We start from the raw sequence: 27,369 nt of genomic DNA, 5'->3' as shown, positions 1-27,369 counted from the left end.
AAATCCTCAGCCACTTTTTCATATAAATTCATTGAAATAAGAATTCGCAGAATTTATTCAAATAAAATACTATGCTAAATCCTGAAACCATAAAATAGCTCTCGTACTATTCGTTTCATGACAATTTACTCGAATGACTAAAAACCACTATATCCTCCCTTTTCGTGAGTGACTTTGCTCTAAAATCCTTCCAAGCACCAAAAACACAGGCTGTAACTGGTTCCCTGTTCTTAAGCGTAAACCTAACGTAAAAACCGTAGACCAGCTTTTTGGACCGTAGCGAAAATCCCATTTGAACCGCGTATATGGCTGTTTTTGTACACGGCCGATTGTACACACGTGTATTGGCAATAGCGAGCTAGAAAATCGGGCATAACGGCGTTTCCACCGATCATGCGCAGTGTGCACGCCTATTTACAGTGCATGGCGCTAGAAAATCGGCCATAACGGCGGTTCCTCCGATCATGCGCAGTGTGCACGTTTTATGCAGCGTGTGGAGCTAGAAAATCGGCCAATACGGCGTATCCCATGGACATGCGCATTGTGCACAACCATATGGCGTGTGGTAGGGTAGAAAATCGGCCGTTTTGGCGTTTCCTATGGACATGCGCATTGTACACGTCGTTATGGAGTACGTTACGGTGAAAATACAGTCATAAACGCGGTTCACATTGGCGGCGTGTATTAGGCAGGGTGTATGTAATAGTTCGGGGTACAAAAGGCGGCATTTTAGGGGTTCAAACGGGATTTTTGTAGCAGTGTTTTTTTTAACTGGACGAAAGTGATCTGTGGGTGGCGCTTTACTTTTAATTGACTGGATACTGTTGAAGATGTATGTAACTTGTCAGAAAACCTACGGAATAGGCGTTTTAGTTTTACCCCCTACTCATAAATATGCATTTCTGAACCTAATTTTGGTGGAAAGATAAGTAGTTTTGCTGAAAGATTTTCTTAAATATTGTTTTGTTGCGGTGGTGGTCCCTCCCTAACGTTAAAAAACAGAATTCAATGACTTCCAATTTCATTAATAGATTTATTTACATCTAAAATTAGGGTTTTTAAACTGGGGGATCCGGGAGTATTCAGATTATTATCATGCTGGAGGTTTTGCTTGTTTTTCTCTTGAGTATATTTTACTGAATAACTGCTTAAAACGAATGAAAGGTGGGGGCTTCTTCATAAAATAAATTTCATTTTTTTTGGTTCTTGGGGTGGGGAATGGATTTCATTATTTCATAACAATATTATTGTATGAGGTTACTGACTTTATTCCTTTATAAAACATGTCGGGTTTATCTTCAAAGAATTGACATTTCATTCCCCTCCTCTCCAAAAATACATAAATCGTTTTGTTTTGTTTTCTCAAATAAGTCACATTTTCTAATAAGGTAGAATATTATTTGAAATATCTTATTATTGAAATGACAGGCTTGCTCAATTATGCGGGGACAAAGGTAAATATATCACTCAAAATAATCAGACAATGGAAGCTTTTTTATCTTCATGATACGCAGCGGTTTATCATAACCGCCCAGTTAAACAGTTTAATATTTAATCATAACCTGGTTTACAATTCTTGCCCAGTTCAGGGCCATGAATACAATATTACAGCAGCTTAACACGGGTGAAAAATATAACAAAGTGCCGACTCCATAAACCATTTTATTCCCAAACTATTTTGGATTCCCAATCTTTGTCAAGATTTTCAACTGGTTCAGTTTGATGTTATCAACAATTTAAATATTAATACAACGTCATGAAAATTAATCTTGACAAACCTGATGCTGTTGGTTTTTCCTTGAATATCCTATTTCTAATATCCAGGTATTGTTTAATTTTAGCTAAAATTTCTGGGTATTATTTTCGGTCTCCAAAATAACAAAATTTACCACTACTTACTAATACTCAAGAAACACTGCACTATGTCTCTCCATATCTCATATAAATTGGTGAAATATGTCATTAACATTTAAGTTGGGAAAAAAATGCAGTGTTGTGGGCTTGTAGAAACTATTTATACAAATATTGCCAAAATATGACACATACCTTTCAAAGGAAACCAATTAAGGCAGCTTTAAGCCTAACAAAAATCCTTCAATGCAAACCTGATCAGTTCTTCCAGAATGAAACTGACCCACAAATTATTGGGTAATATGTCATTTTATCAATTTCAATAACAGCGATCAATTTTCAAATTATCCGCCCTTTTATCTATTTGAGTCAGTGATAAAATATCATACTCTTTAAAACGTTCTGAATGCATGGCATGGTTCTCAGAACTTGGTGAATTAATGCTGGAATCTTCTTCAAAATGTTTTTGGTCGAAATAAAAACCCGAAATTACTCAAGAGTATTATGTTCTTTGAGCCAATAACTAGATTGTTCTTACCTTGTGTTGTTTGAGTGAGACAAATCTTAATTCTCATTTAGCTATTTAGTAAAAATCACCATTCATCACAAAAACGTATCCCCCCCCACAAAAAAAAATGTGCAAGAGCATTGCAGGTTTGTTGTATCAATTGCTGACAACTGTCTTCCTGTAATTTAGGGAGCTTCTCATATAATTAATAACTTATTCTGATCCACTATAGTGTGGTAATAAATGAATAAGAGCAATAGAAACATTATACTTAAACCAAAATATACAAATTATAAGCCCATTTATAAATTTGCGGAGGATAATTAAAGCAGAAGTTAAAAAGAAAACAATGTTGCGAGAGGATAAATCAGATCGTCACTAAATAAACAGCACTGCAGATGTGAAGTTTTTAAACACATATTATGAGCAATGTGAAACTGCATTGTCAGGCTGGTGCCAGGTAGTTGGCAACTCACCTGATAACTACCTGTGTTATGACTTTGGGTGCTAGACCAATATGTCTTCTGCAAAGTAATTAATGACTCGAAATTAGGTGACAATTTCAGAGACGGATGTCAGACAAACAGAGACTAATTGGACATAATCAATGAACGAGGTGCATATAAATAATTCACTTTAAGATTGCTAATTTAAAACATCCTTAATTTTACTCAATATACCCTGCAAAATCAAAAGAATTTTCACCAAATCAAAAAACAAAACTATTGAACTAAAGGCAACAAAAAGCTATTTCAACATCTAAGTAGCAACTGAATTCCAATACTTTAACTGTTCTAACTCACTTGAATTCTCTCAACACCACAAATTCTATTGGTATTGTCAATTTTCCAGGATTTTTTTGGCAAGTTGTTACTTTACACTGTATACACTATACATCCAAGCATGTTACCATATTGATTGTTTAATACGTGATATGCGTCGTTACATAATTTGTCTCTATATAAATCCCATGCAAGTGCTCAAAATAAAGATATTCTGTACAAACTTGTCGGAAAAAAAATTCGAAATTTTTCTCAGGAACTGCATAGGCGCTGCAAGACAAAATAGTTCAGTGCTGTGTAAATTATGACATATTCTTTGAAATATAAAAAAGTGGAATTTGGGCCAAATAAGAAAGCCAAAAAGAAAGTGACACTTTTTGTTTTGCAATTACAGCAAATTTTCTAAGTTTGGCAGATCTCTATCAGTGTCTCTCTGTAAAAACTGGAATGTTCTAATGTTTCAATTAAGGATCTATTGTCAGATCATTTAGCAAACTTCACTTTAGTAACAAATCTTACCTTCACGGGTGGACTACTTATCAAAAGCTACTTGCTACTTTCTAAAAGCTACCGAGCTCAGTTTTACCCGAGAAAATTACGCTGTTACGCTATCATGGTTTTCCATGTGTATAGAAGTGACCAGATCTACATTGACAATATCTGTGTTATTTTTAATATTTTTATAACAATTTTTGCATTTTTATTCCTTTTATTTTTAAACTTTACAACTTGAACAATAAAATAACTGAAACAAGTGTAGATGCTGAATTACACGTATGTGCATTTAGAGTGCATTTAGTATTTCCATAAAATACAGTTCTAACTCTCGGTATTTTGGGTGTGTTTTGGACATTATTTGGACAACCAAAAATTCAACATTTAAACAAAATTTGCTCAACCGGAACGGAATGTGTATTGTATTGTTTTTCTTTTTGGAAATTGTATAAAAACCATCTACGTTCAGAATCACTGGTAAACATGTTAAGTTTGGTTTTCATTTTACTGAAAAAAAATCAGCATTTTCTCTCAACAAACTTCACCATATACTGCCAATTAACATGTGCATAATCAGGATTTGATTGTGCTATGTACAAAATCACCTTCAACCACTGTCAAATTTGTCTATATTTCCTCCAAATTTATTATATTTGCACGATAATATCTCACCCTTCATTTTGCATAATCTCTACCGATTTCCATAATATCTTTGAGGTCTATCTCTAGAACACACGCAGTGGTACATACATTAATTATATGTATACAAGAAAGGAAAATCTTGACAATATTTTGTTTGTGCTTAACACATTTTTGTACAGTCACACATGTCGGAATGACAAACCCAACAGTCAAAGCCAAAGATGTATTTCTTGGATGTGGTAAGTACACACATTTGTTACCATCCTAAAGAACTTTCAATGGTAAAATCTGGTTATCAACTGAAAATGCCCAGATACGTATCAGCAAGTTCGGGCGCGAATTATAGTTAACCATAGTTCAACTAATTTGGCTCGAACGAAGGATGATTGGACTACTAAATTCCACTATCTGGAACCGGTTACCAAAAGCTACGTGCATCATAAAGCACAACGGGGAGCCAGTTGCTATTACAGCGAACGCGCAAGTTGGGTCACAAATCAACCGCTAGTTGATTAATGATCCTCATGTGAACTTGCTATATGCTGCCCCAGGTTAAAATTCCAGCTGAAGCCAGTTCCACTGGTTTCAACTGGTACCAGCTGGACTATAAATTGGCGACTGGTTTTGAAATGGTTTTAGACTGGTGTTAACTGGTTTTTAAGCAGTTAAACTAGTTCAAAAGCAGATACCAGTTTCAAGTTGAACTGGTTCAAACTGGAATTTTCAGCTATGGCTTCAACTGGTGACTGGTTTAGAACTGGTTTTAGACTGATATAACTGGTTTCTAAGCAGTTAAACTAGTTCAAAAGCAGACACCAGTTTCCAGTTGAACTGGTTCAAACTGGAATTTTCAGCTAGGGCTTCAACTGGTTTTCAGCTGAATCGTGTTAAGCAGTTTCAATTTTTACTTACCCAATAATTTCCACTTACCAGCTCCAGGAAGTACAGCTGATAACTGCTTACAACCCAGACTAAGCAGATTTAGACCACTTTACTTGCTTATTTTATAGTTACCCAGCCAAAATACCCAAATTGAGAATTAAATCTCGGCTAAATTGCTGCACAACCCCTCCTACTTAAAAAAAATGTTCCCTGCTTGAAAATGTAAGTCAATACTTTCTTACGACAATCTTTTCTTTTATTACATAATTTTCACATTTCATGTTCACACCAGCAATATACACGTATCTCTTCACACTGAATCAGTTTCTTATACATGTTACTCAACATTACAACATCCATTTTTCTTGTTATCAAATTTGAAACAAAGCGGCCCTTGAACAAAGATATTGACAAAGCATAGGGCTGGATAGCCCAGTTGGTAGAGCAACGGAACGGCAATCCGGAGGTCGCAGGTTCAAACCCTGCTCCAGTCAATTTCTTTGTTCAACTTTTTGAACGAGTAACGTTTCTCTGACTGTAATCCCTTTAAGCTAACCTTTTGCCCCTTAAAACACTTTTACAATGCCGGAAATTGTAAAATGACCGTCTTTTTAATAACTGACCCTATGCTTTCACGTGTACCACTGAAGATTTCCAAAAACTGTATTTTTAAAGGTTTTTTTTTTGCATAGTGGCTCGCTGACCCCCTCGTGGTGGAAGCTCAGAGACTGTCCTCTAGAGGGCGCTGTGACGGTTGCCCATGGCACGGCCATCCATCGTCTAGTAGGTATCCCTGAACTCATGATGCCACTTGCTGAAGTTGACGTTGAATGCAACGATGCTGCCCGTTGCCATGCCTGCAATGATTGTCCTGGAAATAAAATTCGAAAAAAATTACAAATCGTAAAAAAAAAAAAAATGACAAAACTCTGGTGCCAAAGTTGGTTCCATTTTGGTATACAATTGGAGACTAATAAATCGGGTCCTTTCCATTGGATTTTTCATGACTTCTTAAAATGTCAGTAAAGTAGTAAAAAAACACTGACACTGAGAAGAGTTCATAAACTGTAGCAAATTTAGAAGGACATGCCTCAAGGGACTACAGGGTCTACTGAGATGGATTTAAGTTTCCAATTACATATTGAAAAAAAAATGCAAACAGTATGCAGCAAGAAGCAAGATGCATGCGTAGAGGAAGCATGCATTCATCGAGGAAGCTAAATACTTTTAGACAAACTGTACTCTGATTTAATGTTTGATGTACTGAATCAGGTCTGGTGTAGCAGTAAGGGAAGACTCTTAACCCTTCAGCTCTTCAGCTCTTGTAATACATTGTATTTATTCCTCCATAAATCCATGAAACCATAGAGTGCTGGGGCTGTTTGGGGCGATATGAGGAGTAACAGGCAGAGCAGTTTGGGGCAGTACAAGGGCTAAAGGGCTACATATGTCGTTAGCTGTGTCGAGCCAGCGAGTTTAATAATAGTCTGAGATGTTTTATGAGGAATGAGAAGTGGGTTGGAGGGCTGGCGCTTTTCTGGTCCAGGTCTCATTGAATGTGGATACATGTGTATGCATGAGGACATAATGACAGAATTGTACTTTTAAGTCATCAATGTATGATCAAAAATGGATGTTGTGTCTCAGAAATTCACAAAGCTTATTTGGTGATGGTTGAAAGGTTTGAATGGAGTCAGTGCATGTAAGTCATGAGTTTCAAATATACATTGAAATGCATAATGCTGAACTAGCATTTAGGGAACTTTAAATGGGACGTTCCAGATATGGCAATGAGCCCCGCCCACCTTCGCTTTTCCTCATAGTGATTGCGACCGAGATTGACTGAGCTGCTGTGGTCAACTGACCAAAGGTCAAGATGTGATTGGTCAATGTGTACTGTTTGATTGACAAGTAGGGGCTGGTTATTGTTTCTAAGGCAATGTTTACAGACCCTAGATGTATTTTCTCTACTTAACCAGTTCGCGCCGGGATTATTTTGACATCGACCGGATCTAGGTGCGGGATTGTTTTCTATGAGCCTCGATGCCAGACGGGTTCAGGCCGTCATCTTCGGGTAGCCCACTCTGATATTTCCGGCCTCGCTCGCTGCGAGCGGGTCGCGGACGGATATTTCCGGCCTCGCTCGTTGCGTGTTTATCCGCCATCCGTTCCGAATACCTCAAAACCTTTGCATTTATACACGTCACCCGACATGAACTCGTTAAAGTTGCTTAGTAAACCATGCGATTAAAATCACTCATCCATGCACATCCATGGTTTATATAGAGGCCATGTCTATGTAATGCATGAAATGTGTTTGGTGATGGTTCAAAGGTTAAATGGTGACTGTTTGCCTAACCATACAATTGTTATTTAAGGTTCTTGCCCTTTCCATCTCAGTATTTTAATTCTTATTTGCTTCAATTCGTTACAAACATTTACTTCCCAATGTCACGGCAACTGTTTACCATATCCTACATTTATAAGCCCCTGCCTTTTACTTTCATTACTTTAATTTGTATTTACTTGAATTTGGTAAAAATAGTTGGCTCAAACACCTTTCCTGTTTAAGTTTTCTTTTCAGGAACGTTGATTAAATCAAACTGCACTTTACCCAGGGTTTTAGCCATTTTTAGCTGCAGGATAGCAGCTGAACAAATCATCATCTCTCCGTTAGTCCGTTAGTTAGTAACAAACGTTGACATTGTCTATTGCTCCTACATATTTTGACCGATTTCAACCAAACTTTGTCGAAAGCATCAGTAGCCCAGCCCAACATGTCACATGACCAAACTGGGGTCATAGCTCATCATGGGGTCACTTGGGTCAAAAACCTTATTTTATTTTGACTCAAAACACTACTTCTTCTAGAAATTCCATGGCACAATCACGTGACTCATACACGAACACGAATTCGTTGGCCCTCAGCTTCCGAGATCCGATCGAGCTTGTTTCTTTCATACAGAACCTTTTTTGTCTTTGTTAATGCAAACTTCATGGTTACAATGCCATGCCATGCCAGGAACACATGCATCTGAGTATCAATGAACGATTTATTATGAGTTCATTATTTCAAACAATCTGATGGTGAAAATGTTGGTGTTAATTGAACATGCGGTTGAATTTGAATGATTCTATGTTTCTAGTGGCGAGATGTCAGAAGTCTCGACTGTAGATATTTACCTATCTTGATGGTTTTTCAATCTACCAAGAAGAAAAGAATACACAGAACGTTTGGCAAGATGGGATTGACTACACAAGCAAGGGTTGAGGTCTGGGGCAATTGTCAGAACAATAATGGATGCCAGACACAATGACAGAAATACACAAAATCAGCCCAACAGCTACACAGACTAAAACCAAAAACAGAGGAAAAATCACTCAAACAACTGTGAGCCATGAAAGGAGTTTATGAAAGGAGTAATACACTTTTGCAATATTTTTGCCAGGTTGCCCTGAAACAGGCCTCGTTCAGAGGGGAATTCTTTCTAACTTTGTGATGCATCTCAAAGAAATATTGTGATAAAAACACTGAATTTAGAAATGTTCTTTTTTGAAATGTGAATTCAAGCGAGCTAGGATTTCAAGCGGAACACTTTTTTTTGCAAAGAGGGGTGGGGGAGGGGGTGAGGGGTGGGGGAGGGGGTGAGATCCTTACCTTTGTTCATGAGCCATGTCTAGTGCTAGGATAGAGGCATCACATAGAGGGAATGAGTACATCAGATTGTGGTCAAAGGTCCGCCAGACTTGGACCTGACGATTATCACCCGCTGTCAGGAAATAATCACCCTCGTGCTTGAAACGAATTGCCTGGAAACGGAGAAAAAAAAATTGAAAACAGAACCAAAGATTGAAGCAATATGAAACTAGCGCACACACTATCTTCCATTATGTCATTACATCTGATGTAAATATAATCCATAATAAAAGACTTAAAATCTTATTCATTCTACATGCAAATGCAAAAGTGAAGCGACTTTTACAACATCACAAACACTTGCGGTGAAATTGTTGCAAGTTCCAATGCATTCAACTTTTGCAACTTCACAGCGCAAACACTTGCCGTAACATGACAATACGAACCAATCTTAATTTTTTTAGCAGTCTTATTTAAGTGAAGGAAAAACTTGAGAATGTTCAAGCGAGTGACTTCTGCTTACATTGACTGTACCAGTTACTTCCGTGCTCTTCAGGAATTTGCCGTTGATGGTGAAGGAGCACACGTGACCTTTGTCAAAGTTGACCAGGATGACCCCTTCCTCCGACGCGATGGACATCAGACGGGGTGACATACTGGGCCGTGGGGGATCCAGGGAGCGTAGTAGGTCACCGGCGACGGTGTGGATCAGGCAAGCGCCCCCTAGGAAGAAACGGAAGTTTAAGTTCATACTCTTCAAGAAAGAAAAGTTTGTAACAACAACTCTCTCTTATAAAACTTAACATATACTAAATGTCAAAGTAAAAATGTCCATTTAGCAACATTTCTGACAAAAGGAAAACCAAAGTTTCCATGTTGCTTACCTAATGAGCCACTGACCACCAGCCCCAGCTCAGTGCACACTGCAGCGCAGACGACCTCTGTGTCATGACCTGTCAAGATGGCTCGTGGGGTCGCCATCTCACCTGATGCAAGAAACAACATCATCCTCATCGAATTACTTGAGAAGTCAGGATGGTTAAGATTTTTATGAGCACACCGACAATGACCATGTTGTGATAAGTGTAAAATATCATACGTCTAGTCAATTTTCACCTGACTTTGTTCAAAGCTGTGATACTCAGACTACACATTTTTGTCAATACTCGTGTTAAAAGAATGCATACCAAAGAAAGAAGAAATCATTCAAAGAAAACTTGCCTTCCACCACTATGGCCCAGGTTCGATTCCCGCCCTAGTCCACATCTGGATTGGGTTTTCAGTCCCTGCCTGATTCCACGGGTTTTCCCCAGAATATTCTTCTGGGGTTTTCCTCCCACCTCTAAAACTGTCATTTCTTCCCACTGTCTTCTCTCTACAGGTTTCTTCAGGCTTGCGAGCTACAGTGCCTAGGGTGCTTTTGAGGAATCCTTGGTTTCATTACCAGAAAAATAATTATGAATACTAAGAGATTTCAACGTTTCCTCACCTAAGACATGGTTCTCTCCTAGCACCCATTGCACCTTGGCACTCCAATGCCAGACCAGTAGCGTGGCGTCTCTAGACCCAGACACGATGTAACAATCCCCACCCACGGGACACTCAGATCTCACTAGGCATGTCACCATGTCCCAGTGACCGTACACAACCTGGGTCACTTTGCCTGGTGGTAGGATAGAAGTCAAATTGTTAGAGACCCAGACACGATGTAACAATCCCCACCCACGGGACACTCAGATCTCACCAGGCATGTCACCATGTCCCAGTGACCGTACACTACCTGGGTCACTTTGCCTGGTGGTAGGAAAGAAGTCAAATTGTTAGAGACCCAGACACGATGTAACAATCCCCACCCACGGGACACTCAGATCTCACTAGGCATGTCACCATGTCCCAGTGACCGTACACAACCTGGGTCACTTTGCCTGGTGGTAGGAAAGAAGTCAAATTGTTAGAGACCCAGACACGATGTAGCAATCCCCACCCACGGGACACTCAGATCTCACTAGGCATGTCACCATGTCCCAGTGACCGTACGTTACCTGGGTCACTTTGCCTGGTGGTAGGAAAGAAGTCAAATTGTTAGAGACCCAGACACGATGTAACAATCCCCACCCACGGGACACTCAGATCTCACTAGGCATGTCACCATGTCCCAGTGACCGTACACTACCTGGGTCACTTTGCCTGGTGGTAGGAAAGAAGTCAAATTGTTAGAGACCCAGACACGATGTAACAATCCCCACCCACTGGACACTCAGATCTCACCAGGCATGTCACCATGTCCCAGTGACCGTACACTACCTGGGTCACTTTGCCTGGTGGTAGGAAAGAAGTCAAATTGTTAGAGACCCAGACACGATGTAACAATCCCCACCCACGGGACACTCAGATCTCACCAGGCATGTCACCATGTCCCAGTGACCGTACACTACCTGGGTCACTTTGCCTGGTGGTAGGAAAGAAGTCAAATTCTTAGAAAACTTTTTCACATGGTTTATGAAAATGGTCTCTTCTGGTCTTCATGAAAGTCTTTTTTTCCCCCAGTTTAGGGTTGGTAATCGCATTTCAATGCTTATAACGATTGGCATGGGTACTGTCTCTTATGAGTTTTGAGTAACAGTTTTACAGCTGCAAAGTAAAGAAATTACTTGAAGGTTCAGTCATTTTTCATGTCAGTTTAAAACTGAATGCTTGAGTTATGGGTAGACATACTTGATAGACTATGGAAGTTGTGTGCCATCTAAGAAGCATAACAACAGCAGATTAAGGAAAGTCTGGTTCCCATCCCTCCACTATGTCTAGACTCCAAAAACAGGGGGGCGAAACCAGTCTAGGCATAATTTCTATTCAGAGCCCAATACTAATAGTACTGGTTTGCATTTCTGAAGCCAATGGTGTACTTGTGCACAAAGTTTTAATTTTTTGACCTGAATTTCCTGAACACAAAATAACTTACATGTATCAGTTAGAAAGACTCGGAAGCTTTTATCCCAGAAGCCGCACGCCATCAGGTAGCGGTTATCGGCCGTGACTACGTAGCACGCTGACTTGCTCTTGACATTGGAATCCATGGTGTCTACGATCTGTCGCCTGTGCATGCCTGTTGTTGACACTAACAGGTAGAACAAAATCAAGACAGATAAACAGAGATTAATACAAATGTAAATGGTTTCTACCATTTGTCGTCTGTTCTGCCTGTTGTCGATATAAGGGCCTGTCAACTCATATCTGGGATGAGTTCCAGACAAGCTGTGGACATTGTATTGGGTGTAAGTTGCAGGATTCTGAACAACTTCCCCACAATCTTTTTGCAATGAAGTTATCAGTAATGGTGTGTCAAACAGTTGTTTATGAATATTTCACTGGAATTTGTCCAGGACAAATGTAGAGCTTCTTCAGGACCAAGCGAATGATTCTACCCACAACTTGTCCAGAACTTGTCCAGGATAGAATTGAGATGGGCCCTTAGAAATACCGTCAAAATTCAGACTTACAGATGAGCGGATCCAGCTCAATGAGAAGATTCTTGCCAGCCTCGAAGGAGTAGCCAGGGGAACCTGGTTGCCCTGGTAATGGAATATTTACAAACATATTTTGGTTATCACAAGCAAATCAACAAGTTTCTTTGCTCTTTTTCAAAATCCAGTAAAAAATATCTGATAAAAAAAAAATCTAATTTAAAAAATTTGAATCTGTTCAAAAAGTATGTTCCCATTCACAAATATAAGATAATAGGATGAAATTTTCATCAAAAAAGGTTTACTCCAAAATTGTAAGAAACCACTGTATGCCTCAAAATAAATCGACAAAAGAATTTTAAAACAAAATTATTATCAACAGTCTTTTCCAACAGTGCAACTCAACAAGTTTTAACAAGTGGCAGTGTGTTTCAATTTCACAACATCAAATTTAAAAATCCGAAGGTGCAAGGTGTAAACAAAACATGCTACAGAGTGCGTTTTCAAAAGCGTTGCAAAAAAATTTAGGGCAAAGAAAATGAGTAGAACAGCGTACACACCTGCATTCCTACCTGCTGTCGCTACCTGGTTGTTCCATTTATTCATAGCAAACGTCTGATTGGCTGCTGCCGTGATGACGGCAGGCACGGGCACGTTGGGATGGGTGTGGGCGGAGACATGAATGACGGGGGAGTTGGACAGGAACTTGATGATCATCAAGACGTCTTGGGAGAGTTGGTCCGAGTACATCATGGGACTCTGTGGGTGCGGAAAAAAAAAAGTCGGGAAAGAAAGTGAACAAAAGTTGCTTACAGTCGGTTTAACTTCAATTTTCTGAACAGCATGCTCAAAAATTTTGTTAGTCATCCTTAAAGTGAAAAAAAAAACTGCAATAGCATTCGATAAAATAAGATATTAAAACAGTTTACCTATTTTGTGAGCCGACAAGAGGATTAATACTTACTAAATGCATAGCTGAGCTACGTGGGGGGTGGGGCTCCGTTAAGAGCTGGGCGGGTGTCTGGCCGAAGCTACGAATCTGGTTCTCGATTGCCTGAAATTGAAATTGAAAGTAAACAAATTCTTGACTGTCTCTTGAATGGTCTACAGGTAAAGTGAAAGAGCGTCCTCTGGTGTCAAGTCGATTAGAGTGCTACTGTCAAATGAATGAAAGTATTCCATCTAATGTTGAAGTGGAGTGTGCCCCCTAGTGTCCAGTAGTGTCAAGTACATCAGAGTGCGCCCTCGTGTCCAGTAAAAGAATGTTAGGTAAATTGGAGGTCACCCTCTAGTGTCCAGTAAAATAAATCAGAGTGCACCCTCTAGTGTCAAGTTTAGTGTCAACTTATTCAGAGTATGTCCTCTACTGTCCACTAAATGAAAGTACATCCTCAACTGTCCAGTAACTCTGAGTGTGCCCTCTAGTGACAGCATACCTCTCTCATGACGGGATCCTCAATGGTTTCCAAGTTGATACTGCCCTCATAGGTCAGGTAGTAGAAGACATTGGTGGCTCGTACTGCCTCCGGCCCCCGCTGCTTGTAGCCAAAGATCAGATCGATCCACTGGTGGATCTGGCAGGAGACAAACTCGGACTCCAAAGCCTGAAGAAATTTAGAAAAAAGAAAAAAAAACCCAACGACTTAAGTAGGAGGGTGTGGTTCAATTCCACCTAGAACTATTTCTCAGAAACTCTTGAGAAAAAAGAAGAAACACCAAGCATTCACTGCCTATGATAAGTCAAGGAAAATAATGTTAATAGAATTTACATCGTGATGATAATCATGGCTTACAAGTCTGTTTATCCTGACAAAGTCTTCAGCCGTCTTGGCCCACTTGGGGAGAACGACGTCGCTTACTTCCACCCCATCATCGGGCATGTTGCCAAGGGTGTAGTCGTTGCTGTTCATGAACATCTCAGGCAGGTAGAAGAACTCTGGAATCAACTCCTACAAGATGGACACAAAATGAGGGAAAATGGGAATAAAAGTTTAACAGTGACGTCAAAGAGACCTAACCATGACCAAAGTGGGTGTGGATTTAGGCAGACATCCTTAATAGTAATGTAACTCTGTTTTGCATTTTTGCTAATAGCTTTCCTGAGTCTTCCAATATCCATCAATGTGCAGATATAAAGCCCAAAAGGCATATTCTAAGTACTGTACTTAAACATTTATAGGGCAACACGTCTAATTAACTGTGCATATAGCTTGGCTAGAACTTCCTCAATCCTGCAATATCCTCCAAAAGCCCCTGGAGGATTTGGGATGATCTCAGATGGGTTGGATGTCCTCTTACCTTGACATCCGAGGTGTCTCTCTGACTGTTCTTCCAGGAGATGGAGACAGCGGCAAAGCTCCTCGAGGCGTGGTCAAACTTCCCTTCTTGAAGATTCAAGAAATAGGTGGTGTAGGGCTCCTGAAAAAAAACCCCAAGGATCAACAATAAAAAAATCAGTTGACTGGCCTTCCATCTTGAAAATGAAGGTGTTACATGCAGTTATCTATTATTTGATTACCTTTATACTGATGGAACATTTCCTTGGACTTTGTCAATGCATGTACTAATTTCACATCATTTTTTTTTTGTTCCTCTACAAGTATTTGTTGATTTTTAAACCGAAGTGCCATTTTTGCAATCATTGTCTGTGATCATATTACAATTGTAGGCTCTAAAATACAATTTTAGAGCCCTTCTACAATAGCTGAAGTGGGTGCCACAGCCACAGTGTTTCTTTAGCCACAGTAGGCACCATAGTCACAATGGGTGCCACAGTCATAATGGGTGCCATAGCCATAATGGCACCACAGCTTTAATGGGTGCCATAGCTTTAGTGGATACTATAGCCAAAATGGGTGCCATAGCCATAATGGGTACCATAGCCATAATAGGTACCACAGCTATAATGGGTGCCATAGCTTTAGTGGATACTATAGCCATAATGGGTGCCATAGCCACAGTGGGTACCATGCCACAGTGGGTGCCATAGCCATAATGAGTGCTATCCTAGCCATAACCTGGGTACTGAGGTAATAGGAGGAAGACTATCTGTCAGAGATGAAACTGGCATATGGCAAAAAAATCGGAAAATATGCCGAAGAAAAATACGTGTCCGAAATCTGGGCCGCGCTGCATTATACACATGTACATGCATGTACAATACACTACATGCCCAATTTCCGGACACCTACTCCTGCTTTTTTTTTTATTCAAACAAAATTTTACGATGAAAAAAAATGGTCAGTGTTTTCATTGCATAAAATGCCCGAATTACGGTTAGAGTAACGGAGTCATCAATAAAGAAGTTCACTTCTTACTTGAGAAAGTCTAGGGAAAAGTCCGAAAGACAAGGCACCGTTCATGGTGCTTCAATCATGTCCATTCAACCACACAACTCCACTACTCCACTTGCATTCATACGTGGGGAAAAATCAGGTATTATCGTCTTTCTCTTCTAACAAATGCCAGTGAAATGTTTCGCTAATGCTCTCTTCGCTATCCTCGAGATAATCATCACGATTTTTAAGGCATTGTATTTTGTATAACTAAATTTGAAACCTCCGAAAATCGCACAACATAATGATTTTATCCACTGGATCGTTCACAAGGCTACCCGTTCGGGGCCGTTCCCGACCGGCCACGTGCTAGCAGACGGTACGGTGCGGTACGTACGCTGCACTCATTGCATGCAGTACATGCACGCACGTGCGACACAGTGATTTTCCCATGTCGCCTGTCAATGTTTAACCTTTTGTCCAGCTGGAGAAGGCTCCGATCAGTGTTATGCCCTGTGTTTCTACCGTTGAAACACTCCAATAATGACTGGTGAATGAGATTAAAACTGCGTTCGCGATGATTTTAACGTGCCATTTCCATCGACTTTTCATCGACTTTACTTCGAAATTATGATTGAAATAAAATGACATTTTGTGAGAAAAATCCTTACAAAATCAAATTTTGTGGGACACACTGTAAAAAAATCGGAAATTTCGTTGGAAAATTCAAAAAGTCGGTTTTCCGATTAAAATCGGAAAAGTTTCATCTCTGATTTGTAATAATGACTAGGAGACAAGCTTACCATTCTCATGAGCCAGTTGAGTGTGAAGGCCATGGTGGAGTAGTGAGTGCCGTAATGGAACGGAGGAACCTTGTCGTCCTCCCAGTTCTCATATCGGTCCTGAAAGAAGGCTCGTCGGCTTGGGTTCAATGCACCGACGGGCTGCGAAAGACAAACAAGTGACAAACTGGATTCACCACAACCATCTAGGCAATTCTGGAATTCTTTAAAATCCTTCAAGAGCCCAATGGCACATTCTCAATGCAAGTGCCACGTTTCTTGTCAATTAAAGCAGCGGATGGGTTCCTCAATTATGCAAATCTGCCTTTTGAAAGATCTGCAATTTCACTTCAGAAACAGGGACGCTAGAGCAGTTAAATGTACGCTAAAGCCCTTCTGCACTTCCAATAAGGTTTACAAACAAACATTTCCCACTTTGTGAACCATCAATATATGTTTGTACTTGAAACAAATATTCCATTCAAAGTAATTAACGACCTGACGGAAGTGGTATAAAGTTGGTTTATTTTCCAACAAACATTTCCCAGGTAGGACAGAAATGGTGAGGCATGCGACCAACCTTTGAAAGATCTCTGTAGTTGCTGGGCAGTGTCAGGTCCAGCTCCTCAGCGTCATAGTTGGTAATGACCCAGGGGAAGATGGGGTACTGGTTCAGATCATTGTAGCTACGACCTGAAAGACCACAACAAGGGAGATGTGTTAGCGTTAGGTTCGGGTTATTAAGGTCAGGATTAGGGTGATTAGGGTCAGGATGGGGTTTTATGCTTTTTAACCTGTTCACTAATGGCGATGACATGAATAAAATCCCATAATGTCACCATAAGAAATGAGTGTTTAGTTCCTATTCCATAACACAAGTCTTATCAGAATCAGCTTTATAGGTTTTTTTTAAGCAGAAAATAGAAGACACATAAACTGACTTGTATGAAATACACCCAATACCAAAATTCTTTTGTGTCATAGGCCAATTTTCCTTGACGTCAACAATGACAGCATTGCAGGCAACGAATAGAACTTAAGAAACTTGGAAGAGCAAATGAATAGCTTAATTACATGCGTGCAGCAGGGACACAGCTTATTAAAACAATGTCCAAGCTTATTATGCATGATCCAGTGAACTTACACGCTCGGAAAAAAGCCAGGGAAAGAAAATGCTTCGCACACAGAAGATGACTAAGTGACTTAACACCAGTCAATGAAAGACTAAGTAAGGAACTAAATTTCTTCAAGGACTTCAAAAATCCTTAATAATTTCAAGAATTTCTGGTTCCCATTTCTGGAAAGGTATAGAAGGCAGACATAACACCAACCAGGACAATATTCTAGCTAAAATTTCTAGCAAAGCATCGCCAAAATTGTGAGTGTGAGCGGTCGAGTAATTTATACCCAGCTCAGCACTCAGTGTAGAAACAAACTGTCAACGGCCGTAAAGCACTTAAAGATGTTTATCCTTGCGTCGGCGGTAAATGAAGTTATATAAACACTGAATCGCCGTGACGCAATTTGGGCGTAGTGATTTCTTAGAGCAGTGCCTTTTCTTCTATGATCGGAGAGTCGATTTAAACTAAATAACACTGACTGAAATGACGTCCCACTATAAAGCTGTCACTAAATAAGACCAAAGATGTATTCATTTGGGTCTCCGAGGAGCATGGATAAACACAGGAGGTATAGTTACAGGGTTGAGATGAGCGATGTGGCTGTAACCCGAATGATTCATGGGGAAAATAGATCCACGTGTTAAAAATCTTACAAAAGCCTGAGCTAAACATTGTTTCGTAAACAACTTTTGATATTTACAGCAAAATAAATAAGAGCTTGAAAACTGTAACTTCAAGTAGGGATAAAAGCAGAATTTTTGGAGGGGGATGATTAAAAAAAAAAAGTGGGGAAAAATCAAAAATAGTCCTTTTAAAATATACAATGGACAACCGACAAAAAGGGAAGTCTACAACCAAATGCTATCTATTCTTTCATGCTTTCGTTACAATGGGCCGTTCAAGATCCAGCAGTAAGCTCCACCCACTCTGCACACCAACTGCACAGTAACGGCTGTAATTGGTCAAAACATCACAGGGGCGGGGCTTAAACAGATCGGTCCGTCCAGCTTACCAGCTATCGTGTTGAGGTACATCAGGTACTCAAAGTTGGTGATCTCTCTTCTCTGCCAGGCCTGGGTCATGTTGGAGGCCTTGAAGAGCTGCCGAGGGGTTGCCAGGGATACGCGTCTGGTAGAAGAAACCACACATTAAGAAACGTAAGATGCATTCAATGGAATCAACTGCTCCATCTATTGGCTACATTGCATAAAGAATAGAGGGCGATTTGTAGCCTAAACGCCAAAGAGCATATCACTGGTTGCATTTTTACAAATTTCACTGAGAGGTACGATTAAAGGAACGAGCCTTTAAACTCTGCTTACAAAGGCTGAGGTTGCAAAACAGGCTGAGACTTATTACAAGAAATCATAACCATGCTTGACAATTTTTTTTTCTCGGAGTATACACTTTCATATCTCTATTGGCAATCCAAGGGTACTCTGAATCAAGATCAGATTTTGAAAATGGATCCAGATGTAGGCTTTACCTGGAGGGTGGAATGCCATACTTGAGACCCACGCCGACTCTAGGTAGAGCATGGACGACTTTCTTGACCGTCGCCTTGTTGGGTAGATTGAACATCACCGACGCTAGAGTCAAACAAATGAATGCAAAATCGTCAAAATAGATTTGTCTTAATTATGTTAATCGTCAGAGGGAGCTAGATTAGTGGTAAAGGAACACGACTCATGATCAGAGGGTCAGGGGTTCAAATCCAGCTGCTGACATGAAGTTATGTCTTTCAGTGATCTCCTTGCTCCTTCCTGGAGTTTTAATTTGTAGGTCTTATGAGTTTAAAAGTAACACAAGTTGATAGGTATTTTACACTACCAAACTGCCTCCCTTCAGAAAATTTCTTGAGGAACCTTTTTTTACTGGAAACATAGATTTGAGGTCGGGCAAGGTCCCTTCAAGTTGTACTCAGTGAACATCTTTGACAGCAATATAAGACAACAAACTCACTTCTGTTTGCTAGGAATATCTCCACCGCCGTATTCTGCAAGAGGTAACGTCTGGAGAAGACAGCTCGGATGTCGTTGAAGTGCCATCGTCCGTGGAGACCTTCCGTGTACGACAAGACCTGTAAATTGGAAAGTAAACAAGAATTCTGATTTGAAAATGGTTCTTCCATTAACAATGGAAAGTATGGTTGCTGCATCAAAACAGTAAAAAGGACCCAAGATAAAGCTTGACACAAAAAAAAAAGCAACAAGTAACATTCACAACAAAGAACAAACTCCCACAGGACACAAAAAGGTACAAATTAAACCTACCTTTTTTATCAGGATGGTCAGGTCAGACAGGTCAGATCTACAATAATATGGCCTACAAGCAAATTCTCTAACTCTACTAACTTTTAAAAGACATCTAATGCCAGTAAAAGGGCACCAATGAAAAGAGAAACTGTAGATAAAATAGTCTTCTAACAACTTGTAATTGGCAATATCAGGTTGGGTAAGAGATACTGTCACTCATTAAAAAACAAAGAACCTGGGGCGAGAATGACTGGAGTCTCACGCCGACTCCGAGATCCTTGTCAATCTAGGCTGGATCTGGGGGTAAACGGAGAGGAGAACACAAGCAGCGCTGGGGCCCTCTTGGGAGAGCTGTGACTGAGAGAAGCCTAACGGCTCTGGTAGGAGTTTCAGCCCTTAGGGGGTAGGTACACAGGACTACCAGGTTACTCCCTGGTCTTTTAAGTTTGGATTGAGGAGTTTATCACTGTAAACAAACATGTCCTCAGGAGGATGAGGATTCTGCTGGTATAATAATAAGATAGGATCTGTCAGTCTAGATAGCCTTTGTTTACTTGTGTAACTAATACCGCCCATGTGTTTGGTAGACAGTAGGACTTATCTGCTTGCTGAAGTTTTCCTTTTGGAGGAGTTGATGTGAGTATGGGATGCACTCTGGCCCGATGTGACCTCTGACGTTCAGTATTTACCTGTTTGCTTAGGGTAATCAGGCCCCGTGCCCCCTCGCTGGTGCTGGCGCCAGCCCCACGCTGTGCGTCTGGCGTAGAGTTTCCAGCAATGACAGCGGTGGGGCCTGCGGCAGCCCGACCCAAACCAGCACGACACCCTAATACGACGGGGCCCTCTCTCTGTCACGTTCAATTTGGGCCAATCTAATTTTGAGAGACACTGATATGAAAGTGATCTTGGCGGTGCGACAGAGGGGCGCACGGATGTGGCTACCGAGGGGGGTTGACGTATAAATAAAACAAAACATTTGGCCGCGGCGCTGTTCTGGTTGTGCAACGAGATGCGGTGTTGCGCTTTTGATGGCGCGACGGCGTAACGATCACCCTGCCACGCTCGCTGATTGGTTTTGAGTGAAATTGCTGGCTGGGTTAGAAGGCGACATAACGATGACCTGAACATAACACGCTTGACCTTTCGCCACCTGGTTAACTTGGCATGCATTCGCTGAACTTGTGATCCTCAAGCATTATAAAGTACAGCAACAAATAGCAACTGGTGTACCTCAGAGGGACATGTGTGGAGAAAACAAAAAATTCTAAACGTGTGTGATTTCATCGAACACTTTTGTCCAACAGAATTCTCAGGTACAAATTTTTCAAGTAAAGTTATCTTCTACTCAAACAAAAGGTGTGGTTTACAATCAGGGTACGGGCAGTTGTGTATGATTCAAGTGGGAACAGCAAATCAAAAAACAGTATCAAAACCACAAGTAAACAGTGTAAATTAAGAAATAAATTAAGTACAACTTCATCTTCCATCAAAACTGAAGCAAATCCTGATCCCAAACAACTGTATGATAAAATTCCAGCAGTTTATACGAACTGCCTCTGAGTCAATCAACAAGGGGAAAATGGAGATTTCCAATACTTCGATGGTGGTCTCCCAAATTTTCAAAGCCTTGGTTCTGGGGTTTATTTTGAGCCAATCTTGTCTTAGTAAGTACTCAACTACTGCACTTGAGGTTTGACTTGTGTTTCCATTTAACCACCACCCAAGATCAACAATGAATTTCCGCCTCTTCATCCTGATTGTTTTCAGGTTCAAAGTCGGCCCGATGGGGCTCCCCCCACCCCCCACCAATGACACGGTACTGACCTCACCCCGACCCCGCGGGCCAGGGTGGTTTAATTACATCCCACCTGGAAAATTGCACTAGACGTGGATTACAGCTGGGCTGGTTACGGCTCACTAAAGACGGTAATAATTATCCGTCGGGTAAACAGTACAAGGAGGCGTGGCTTGAATTTAATGAGGGAATGTAAGGCCTTGCGCTTGGATTGATTGAAAATGAATATCAAAAGTCGAGATCCTCAAGACAGCATGTTTCATGAATTGAAACATCAAAATCAAGTGTCTTTTAGAAAACTTTTGTGACTTGTATAATGTTAAAGGGAAGATACAACATTTGCAAACATCACAAAACGAAATGATCAAATTCTCACGAAATACCTGACTGGATTGCTAGGGAATGACAGTCTCAATCATCCTGTAAAATCGTGGATCCTGGTGCGCTCTCATTTTCAAGAAAAAAAATGGTATTTTTCCAACACTGGTCGGCCGACCAGCGTTGGAGAAAACTGGCTTTTTTCAAAAACTGCTCCTAGTTTTTCATAATTAGTTATTCCGCGTTTTCTTTGCAATTGTGAAGGGTTACAAGCCTGCTAGACTGATTCTCTGACCTAACAATTCCCCAAAGTCTAAAAATTGCTCCGTTTCATCTTAAGTGGGGTCAGGGAACTAGACTACAAGATCATGATTGGTTTTCTTAGTTTTTTCAGCATCTACAACTACAAGCCCAAAACGTGAAACAACATTTATTGGCTGTAACATACTAATCCTCTTAATCCATTTATTTCTGAAAATTGCAGCAAAAGCAAATGTTGTACATTCCCTTTAACCTAAACATGCCAAAGATTAATTTAAGGCATTGATTACGATAATTTTGTGGATACTCAGTTAACAGTCGTCTGAAACCATCATCTGAAAAATAGCTACTTCTTTGTTAGTGCAAATCAGCTTTTGTGGACATTATGAAAGGAAAACTGACTCCATCGTCAATGGAAGTCATTAACTTCACACAGTATGTTGACTTCAATTTCTAAGCTCTATTGACGACAAAAAAATTCCTTTACAAATTTATTCCATTCAATTCTATTTGAATAAATAAATAATTTAAGGCCTCCGAGCTGAATGAAAACACCCTCAGGTTTTTACACACAAGGTTATTGTATGGCAGCCTCCAACAGAATGGGGAAAAAAGGACTGCGAAAGAAGCCAACGTGAAATTAATTTGGCTTTCGGAATATCGCCAGGAGCAATTCTCAAGAATAAAGCTTTCACCGGTTACAGAATCGGAGCCTGTGACCGAATCTAACTAAAGAAAAACATTTGATTGGTTTATAAACATCAGAAGGGTACGAACAAAATCTGTCTATTAGCCTTCTTATTTTATTTCTAGGAGGCCAGGTCAGGAGGAATCAATGTTGCCGGCTTCGGGAATCTACTCGTCTTGAAATTGGATAATGAAACCAATCGCGTGTGTCGATCAACGGCATACAGTTATCCCGCTGTCCCAAAGAAGAACTGGCATTTTTTCATCTTGGCAATGCCTAATGAAATCAAATTGAATAGGAGAGGGAGGGGGGGGGGGTGAACGGAACGGCTCAATAGAAATGTCAGCTGCCTGGGACTGGTGTAATATTATCAGACTGCGTGCATGTATACCCGCTCGGCTACAAAGCTTTTTTTATTTATATCAAGATGCAATGTTAGGCTGCTTGGAATTGACTCTGGCACAGAGGGGGGAAAGTTTGTCGGAGCCGACTAATAGACACAGAGACAGGGATCATTAGCGGTTGGATTAGGAGACGGGATGATGACCAATCATGCTGCTCTTCTTTTAGAAATAAAAACAAAGAGGGCAAATTAATTAAGACGTGGCGGTTTCACGTCCAAACCTATTATGACTTGGGTATTTGTGACATGATACACAAACTAATACCGACAATGGAGTCTCAAAGGCAAACTGTATGGTAGAAACAACAAAATTAATAACTTCTGAATATTCTTCTAAATGAGGCAGGTTTTGAGAGAGGTCCTTTGTGGCAAGATAAATTCCCCAAAGTTGGTTACGTCTGATAGACCTTTGCGCTGCTAGTACCTTAAAGTGTGTTCTTGGTTATTTCACTTTAGTAACAATGAATGCATTGTTTACGGTCCTAGCGACATAAAACCATTGCCTTCAAACTTCGTCTTAATCCATGAGGTTTCTTTGCATTTTCAGACCAGAAAGATGAAGAATGGACCATCATTTGAAGAACTGTTGGCGAGACTTCTACACATGTTACCTCACACCACACACACATGATACATCCACAAAACAGAAGACAAGGAACAGCGCTCACATAAGATATCTGACACTTTTTTACCAAGCCCTTCAGCTATGGTCCAACTGTGTTGGTGTCAAGTCCCATACGATCACATTATCCTCATGTGAAACATAACGCCTGCTCATACCATGTTGCATCTCTGAAATACGACTGTGTCGGCCAGGTGGCGGGGAATTTATTACCCCCGGCAGGCCGGAGTATAAGTTTTAATTAAGTCTACCAGGCCAACTAGCACCCACTTTCCCGAGCTGATGACATAGTTTAGTCCCTTCCATCCTAGTGAGAACTTTTATCCAAATTCTGTGTCGATTTTTCTGGCTGGATGACGCTACCACTGTGTTTATTTACAGAGACATTATGTCCAATGGCTCGCATTGGGGCCCGGCCGTGATATTACGAGATTGCGGGTTTTAATGGAGTTGGTAGAATTCTTTTGTGTATGTTTACGGAATCTCTGAATAAACCACTTTGCTGAGGAGGAACGCGATTTGAGAAACAACGAAGAAATCGCGGTGATATAAATTGGCAAGTTGTTGAAAGAATCGTCTATCAACCAGTTAGGCTGCAGCTGCACTTTCCGAGGTGAACTGAAGTGGTCCTCATGTTGTAATGTGATTGCACTGAGACTTTCTCTTGTACTTTTCTCAATAAGGAAATTGCCTCCAATATAATGGATGCCATTTTACTGGTTGGAACGGGACGTGGCACAAATAACCAGAAAGACACAACAATAATAAACATCCGAATCAACAAATAGTGCACAGTTACCCAGAAGACTATTCTGATAACAAATCTAATTTCCTTTTTTTCTGACAGTGACTAGCAGGCCTGTAAAGCAACCACAAATCCTAAGTAAAATTTCCCCACCAGCCTGGTACACTACTGTCTTCCCTTTCTCCATCTTAACTCACATCTTTTCTAATTTACAAATTTTCAAATGATCTTACACAAAACCAAAGCTCAACAGATTGGTAAACTCTCTCAGAGCATTCTATGATCTGGAACCCTATCTTGTCAATAGGAGACATCACCTGAATTCTAGTCTTTAAATTAACACAACAAAAACACCATTTGTTCATAACTAATAAGTACAAAGACTGTATTGAGCCAATATGGCGCACTAGGCCGGTTTTATCTCCAGTTTCCTTGGCATGAAATGACTAGAATATTTCTATTCTCCTCTGGATGGGATGCCAGTCCATCACAGGTTACTCCCCAGCTAATGCTGGTACCCATTTATACTCCTGGGTGGAGAGAGGCAAGTGGAGGTGAAGTGGCATGCCCAAGGACACAACATATGACCAGCAGCTGGATTCGAACCCCTGACCATCTGATCATGAGTCATGAACCCTAACCACTACGCCACACTCCCCTGTCCTTCTTCAAAATAGTCAAGCAAAGGTTCAAGTCCTTCAACATGTATGTCACCAAGTTCAAAGCTAAATGTATAACAACCAATAATGTCAGTTCTCCATGATGAGCCAGACTAGATATTATCATTATTTTTATTAAACTTTTTTTTTTTTGGAAGCAGACCACCAACATAGACCATTGAGGTAGACCATCCATGAAGCCCCATCCATCTACCCCAGCATGCGATATGTCACAGGATCATAGTCAAGTCCATGGCCATTCAAGCAGGTTGTTATTAACCCCATGCAAACCTATCCTGTCTTGAAATTGGAACTGGAACATCACGGGTCTTCACGCACCAACGGTATCAAAATTGAGCCCTATCAATCAAAAGTCATCCAGGGAAAATAAAATAACGGAAAATTGAGAAAAGAGTGATATTATTAGGCGTCATCTAGCTTGTGTTTATGTCCATAAGGAAGGTTTATTTATTATGATTCTTCGTTAAAATTGCATATTTTAGCACGCTTCATGTCCGGACTTCACTGATTCATTACGTTTGTTTATTTTCTTGCGCAGGTACGGCAAATTATTGTCAGATTAGATTTGGAAAATTGGGACTTCACTTTGGCACAGTAGGCTTTTTTTGTTTGGAACTAGTCAAAGTGATAATTGACAAAAATGCCGAGAAATGTCATGATTCTAGAAAGCCGTGGAATGAAATTATTGATACCTGGCTGTCACCTGACAGTTAGATGAAATCTCATTGGTCGCTAAATAGTCATGTGGTATCGATAGTTCAATCTTATTGGACAATACAGTGATACACTTGGCAATCACTTGTATGTTTGCACTTGAGACACTCTCATTGGCTGGCTCATAATCAAGTGATGCTTATTAAGCAATCCGATTGGTCAGTTAACATTCATTCAAATAAAATGCAATATAACTGTTCAATATTTAACCATCACTCGACTTCTCTCCACCTGAATCCAGCAGCTATTGTGACCCAAAAAAATCCCACTATGGGTAATTCGCTGTGCATTTTACCTCCGAACCCCCGTACCGGATCTGAACAATATTCTACCGCTGATATCCACTTATGCGCCCTGTAAGATATGGCCCGGATAATGAGAGCGGACAGCGTCATATCTCAATACCATGGCCGGTAACCCAATACCAGGGGACCAGCGCTCGGTATGATGAAGAGCCAGTTATGTCTGGTAATGGTTTGGCAATGGTCTCCGTTGCTCAGACATGATTGGACCAGATGGCCCTCATGTATCAGTGTCTGTTACTCATCCGTCAGATATTCTTTCATTACATCTAATTTGCTTTCTTTCTTTTTTTTTAGTTGAAAGACAACGATCTGAGCAAACGAGAACACTAATTTTTTGAAGCCTATCACAAGACAAAATAAACATTTCCATGCTGGGTTTTGTTCATTTCATATTTTGTAACTTTTTGAAAATGTACACATACATGTACAGTGAACTTCGGACAACTATTTCACGAATTTGGAGCCTGCTATTAAAATAAGTAAATAGTAAATTTGGCAGAGCATTCATGCATTTTTGCGGGATGTTACAGATTCATAACCTGGTTAGTCAATTGAAGTATTATTTTAAAAGTGGTTCTAGTCAGTTACTTTAATACTGAGAATACTTTCGATATTTTTTAATCATGTCATGTAAATTATAACTCTGGTTGATCCTCAACTGTATTTCTTGTTAGCGGAATATTGTTGGCTATTAATAGTCACATTGTATTAATTGTCACATTGTATTTAAAGCAACATCTCAGACAAATGGGTAAAAATCTCAAATTTATAAAAACAAAACAAAAACAAAAGCTAAAAAATAAATAGCAAATCAAAATTCGCGAGCAAGAATTAAAATTTACTGCTTCCAACTCTCGCTGCACAGACAACTCGGGAAACTAATAACAACACCTATCTATGTCCGTGTTCAAGGAAAACAACAGAACAATACACGGCCAAAAAGGAAAGATTGAAGATGATCATTTGCAGGACTCGTAAATCTCTAATCTGTCAACATGCTGAACAAGTGACCCCATTTTCTTCCTTAGTGTCTGCCATGAAATACAAATCGGGTGGTAATTTCAGGATTTTCAGACCCCCACTCCATCCAGCTGCTAAAAAGCTACACATGGTCTCTGGAGTACCATCCATTACAAAATAGAGGAGA

General features: G+C 40.2%; 1 protein-coding gene across 1 annotated transcript; it reads right to left on the bottom strand.

Annotated features, from left to right (window-relative positions):
• Nucleotides 1-1,860: 1,860 nt before the first annotated feature.
• LOC119727658 (neurobeachin-like) lies at nucleotides 1,861-19,582 on the bottom strand. The gene is made up of 17 exons (XM_038199648.1): nucleotides 19,399-19,582; nucleotides 18,923-19,025; nucleotides 18,449-18,564; nucleotides 16,896-17,008; nucleotides 16,337-16,477; nucleotides 14,557-14,676; nucleotides 14,052-14,207; nucleotides 13,695-13,862; nucleotides 13,223-13,312; nucleotides 12,819-13,017; nucleotides 12,295-12,366; nucleotides 11,757-11,912; nucleotides 10,287-10,460; nucleotides 9,682-9,783; nucleotides 9,321-9,520; nucleotides 8,819-8,970; nucleotides 1,861-6,031 (listed from the first exon to the last, which is right to left on the bottom strand). The coding sequence occupies exons 1-17, from the start codon at nucleotides 19,565-19,567 to the stop codon at nucleotides 5,941-5,943; spliced, it is 2,322 nt and encodes a 773-aa protein (XP_038055576.1). The 5' UTR covers nucleotides 19,568-19,582; the 3' UTR covers nucleotides 1,861-5,940.
• Nucleotides 19,583-27,369: the final 7,787 nt, after the last annotated feature.

Source organism: Patiria miniata, unplaced genomic scaffold, assembly GCF_015706575.1.
Source record: "Patiria miniata isolate m_02_andy unplaced genomic scaffold, ASM1570657v1 HiC_scaffold_20, whole genome shotgun sequence".
Classification (NCBI taxonomy): domain Eukaryota; kingdom Metazoa; phylum Echinodermata; class Asteroidea; order Valvatida; family Asterinidae; genus Patiria; species Patiria miniata.
The sequence above is the reverse complement of the archived record's forward strand: the minus strand, read 5'-3'. Positions and strand labels throughout refer to the sequence as shown.

Bases quoted from the DNA above. Each gene is read 5' to 3' on its own strand.
- LOC119727658 (XM_038199648.1), bottom strand. From the start codon at position 19,567: ATGGAAGAACCATTTTCAAATCAGAATTCTTGTTTACTTTCCAATTTA. The intron at 18,565-18,922 runs GTAAAGCCTACA...TTCTTCTACCAG, and splicing joins TATGGCATTCCACCCTCCAG to ACGCGTATCCCTGGCAACCC. The intron at 14,677-16,336 runs GTAAGCTTGTCT...GTTTTTTTTCAG, and splicing joins TCAACTGGCTCATGAGAATG to GAGCCCTACACCACCTATTT.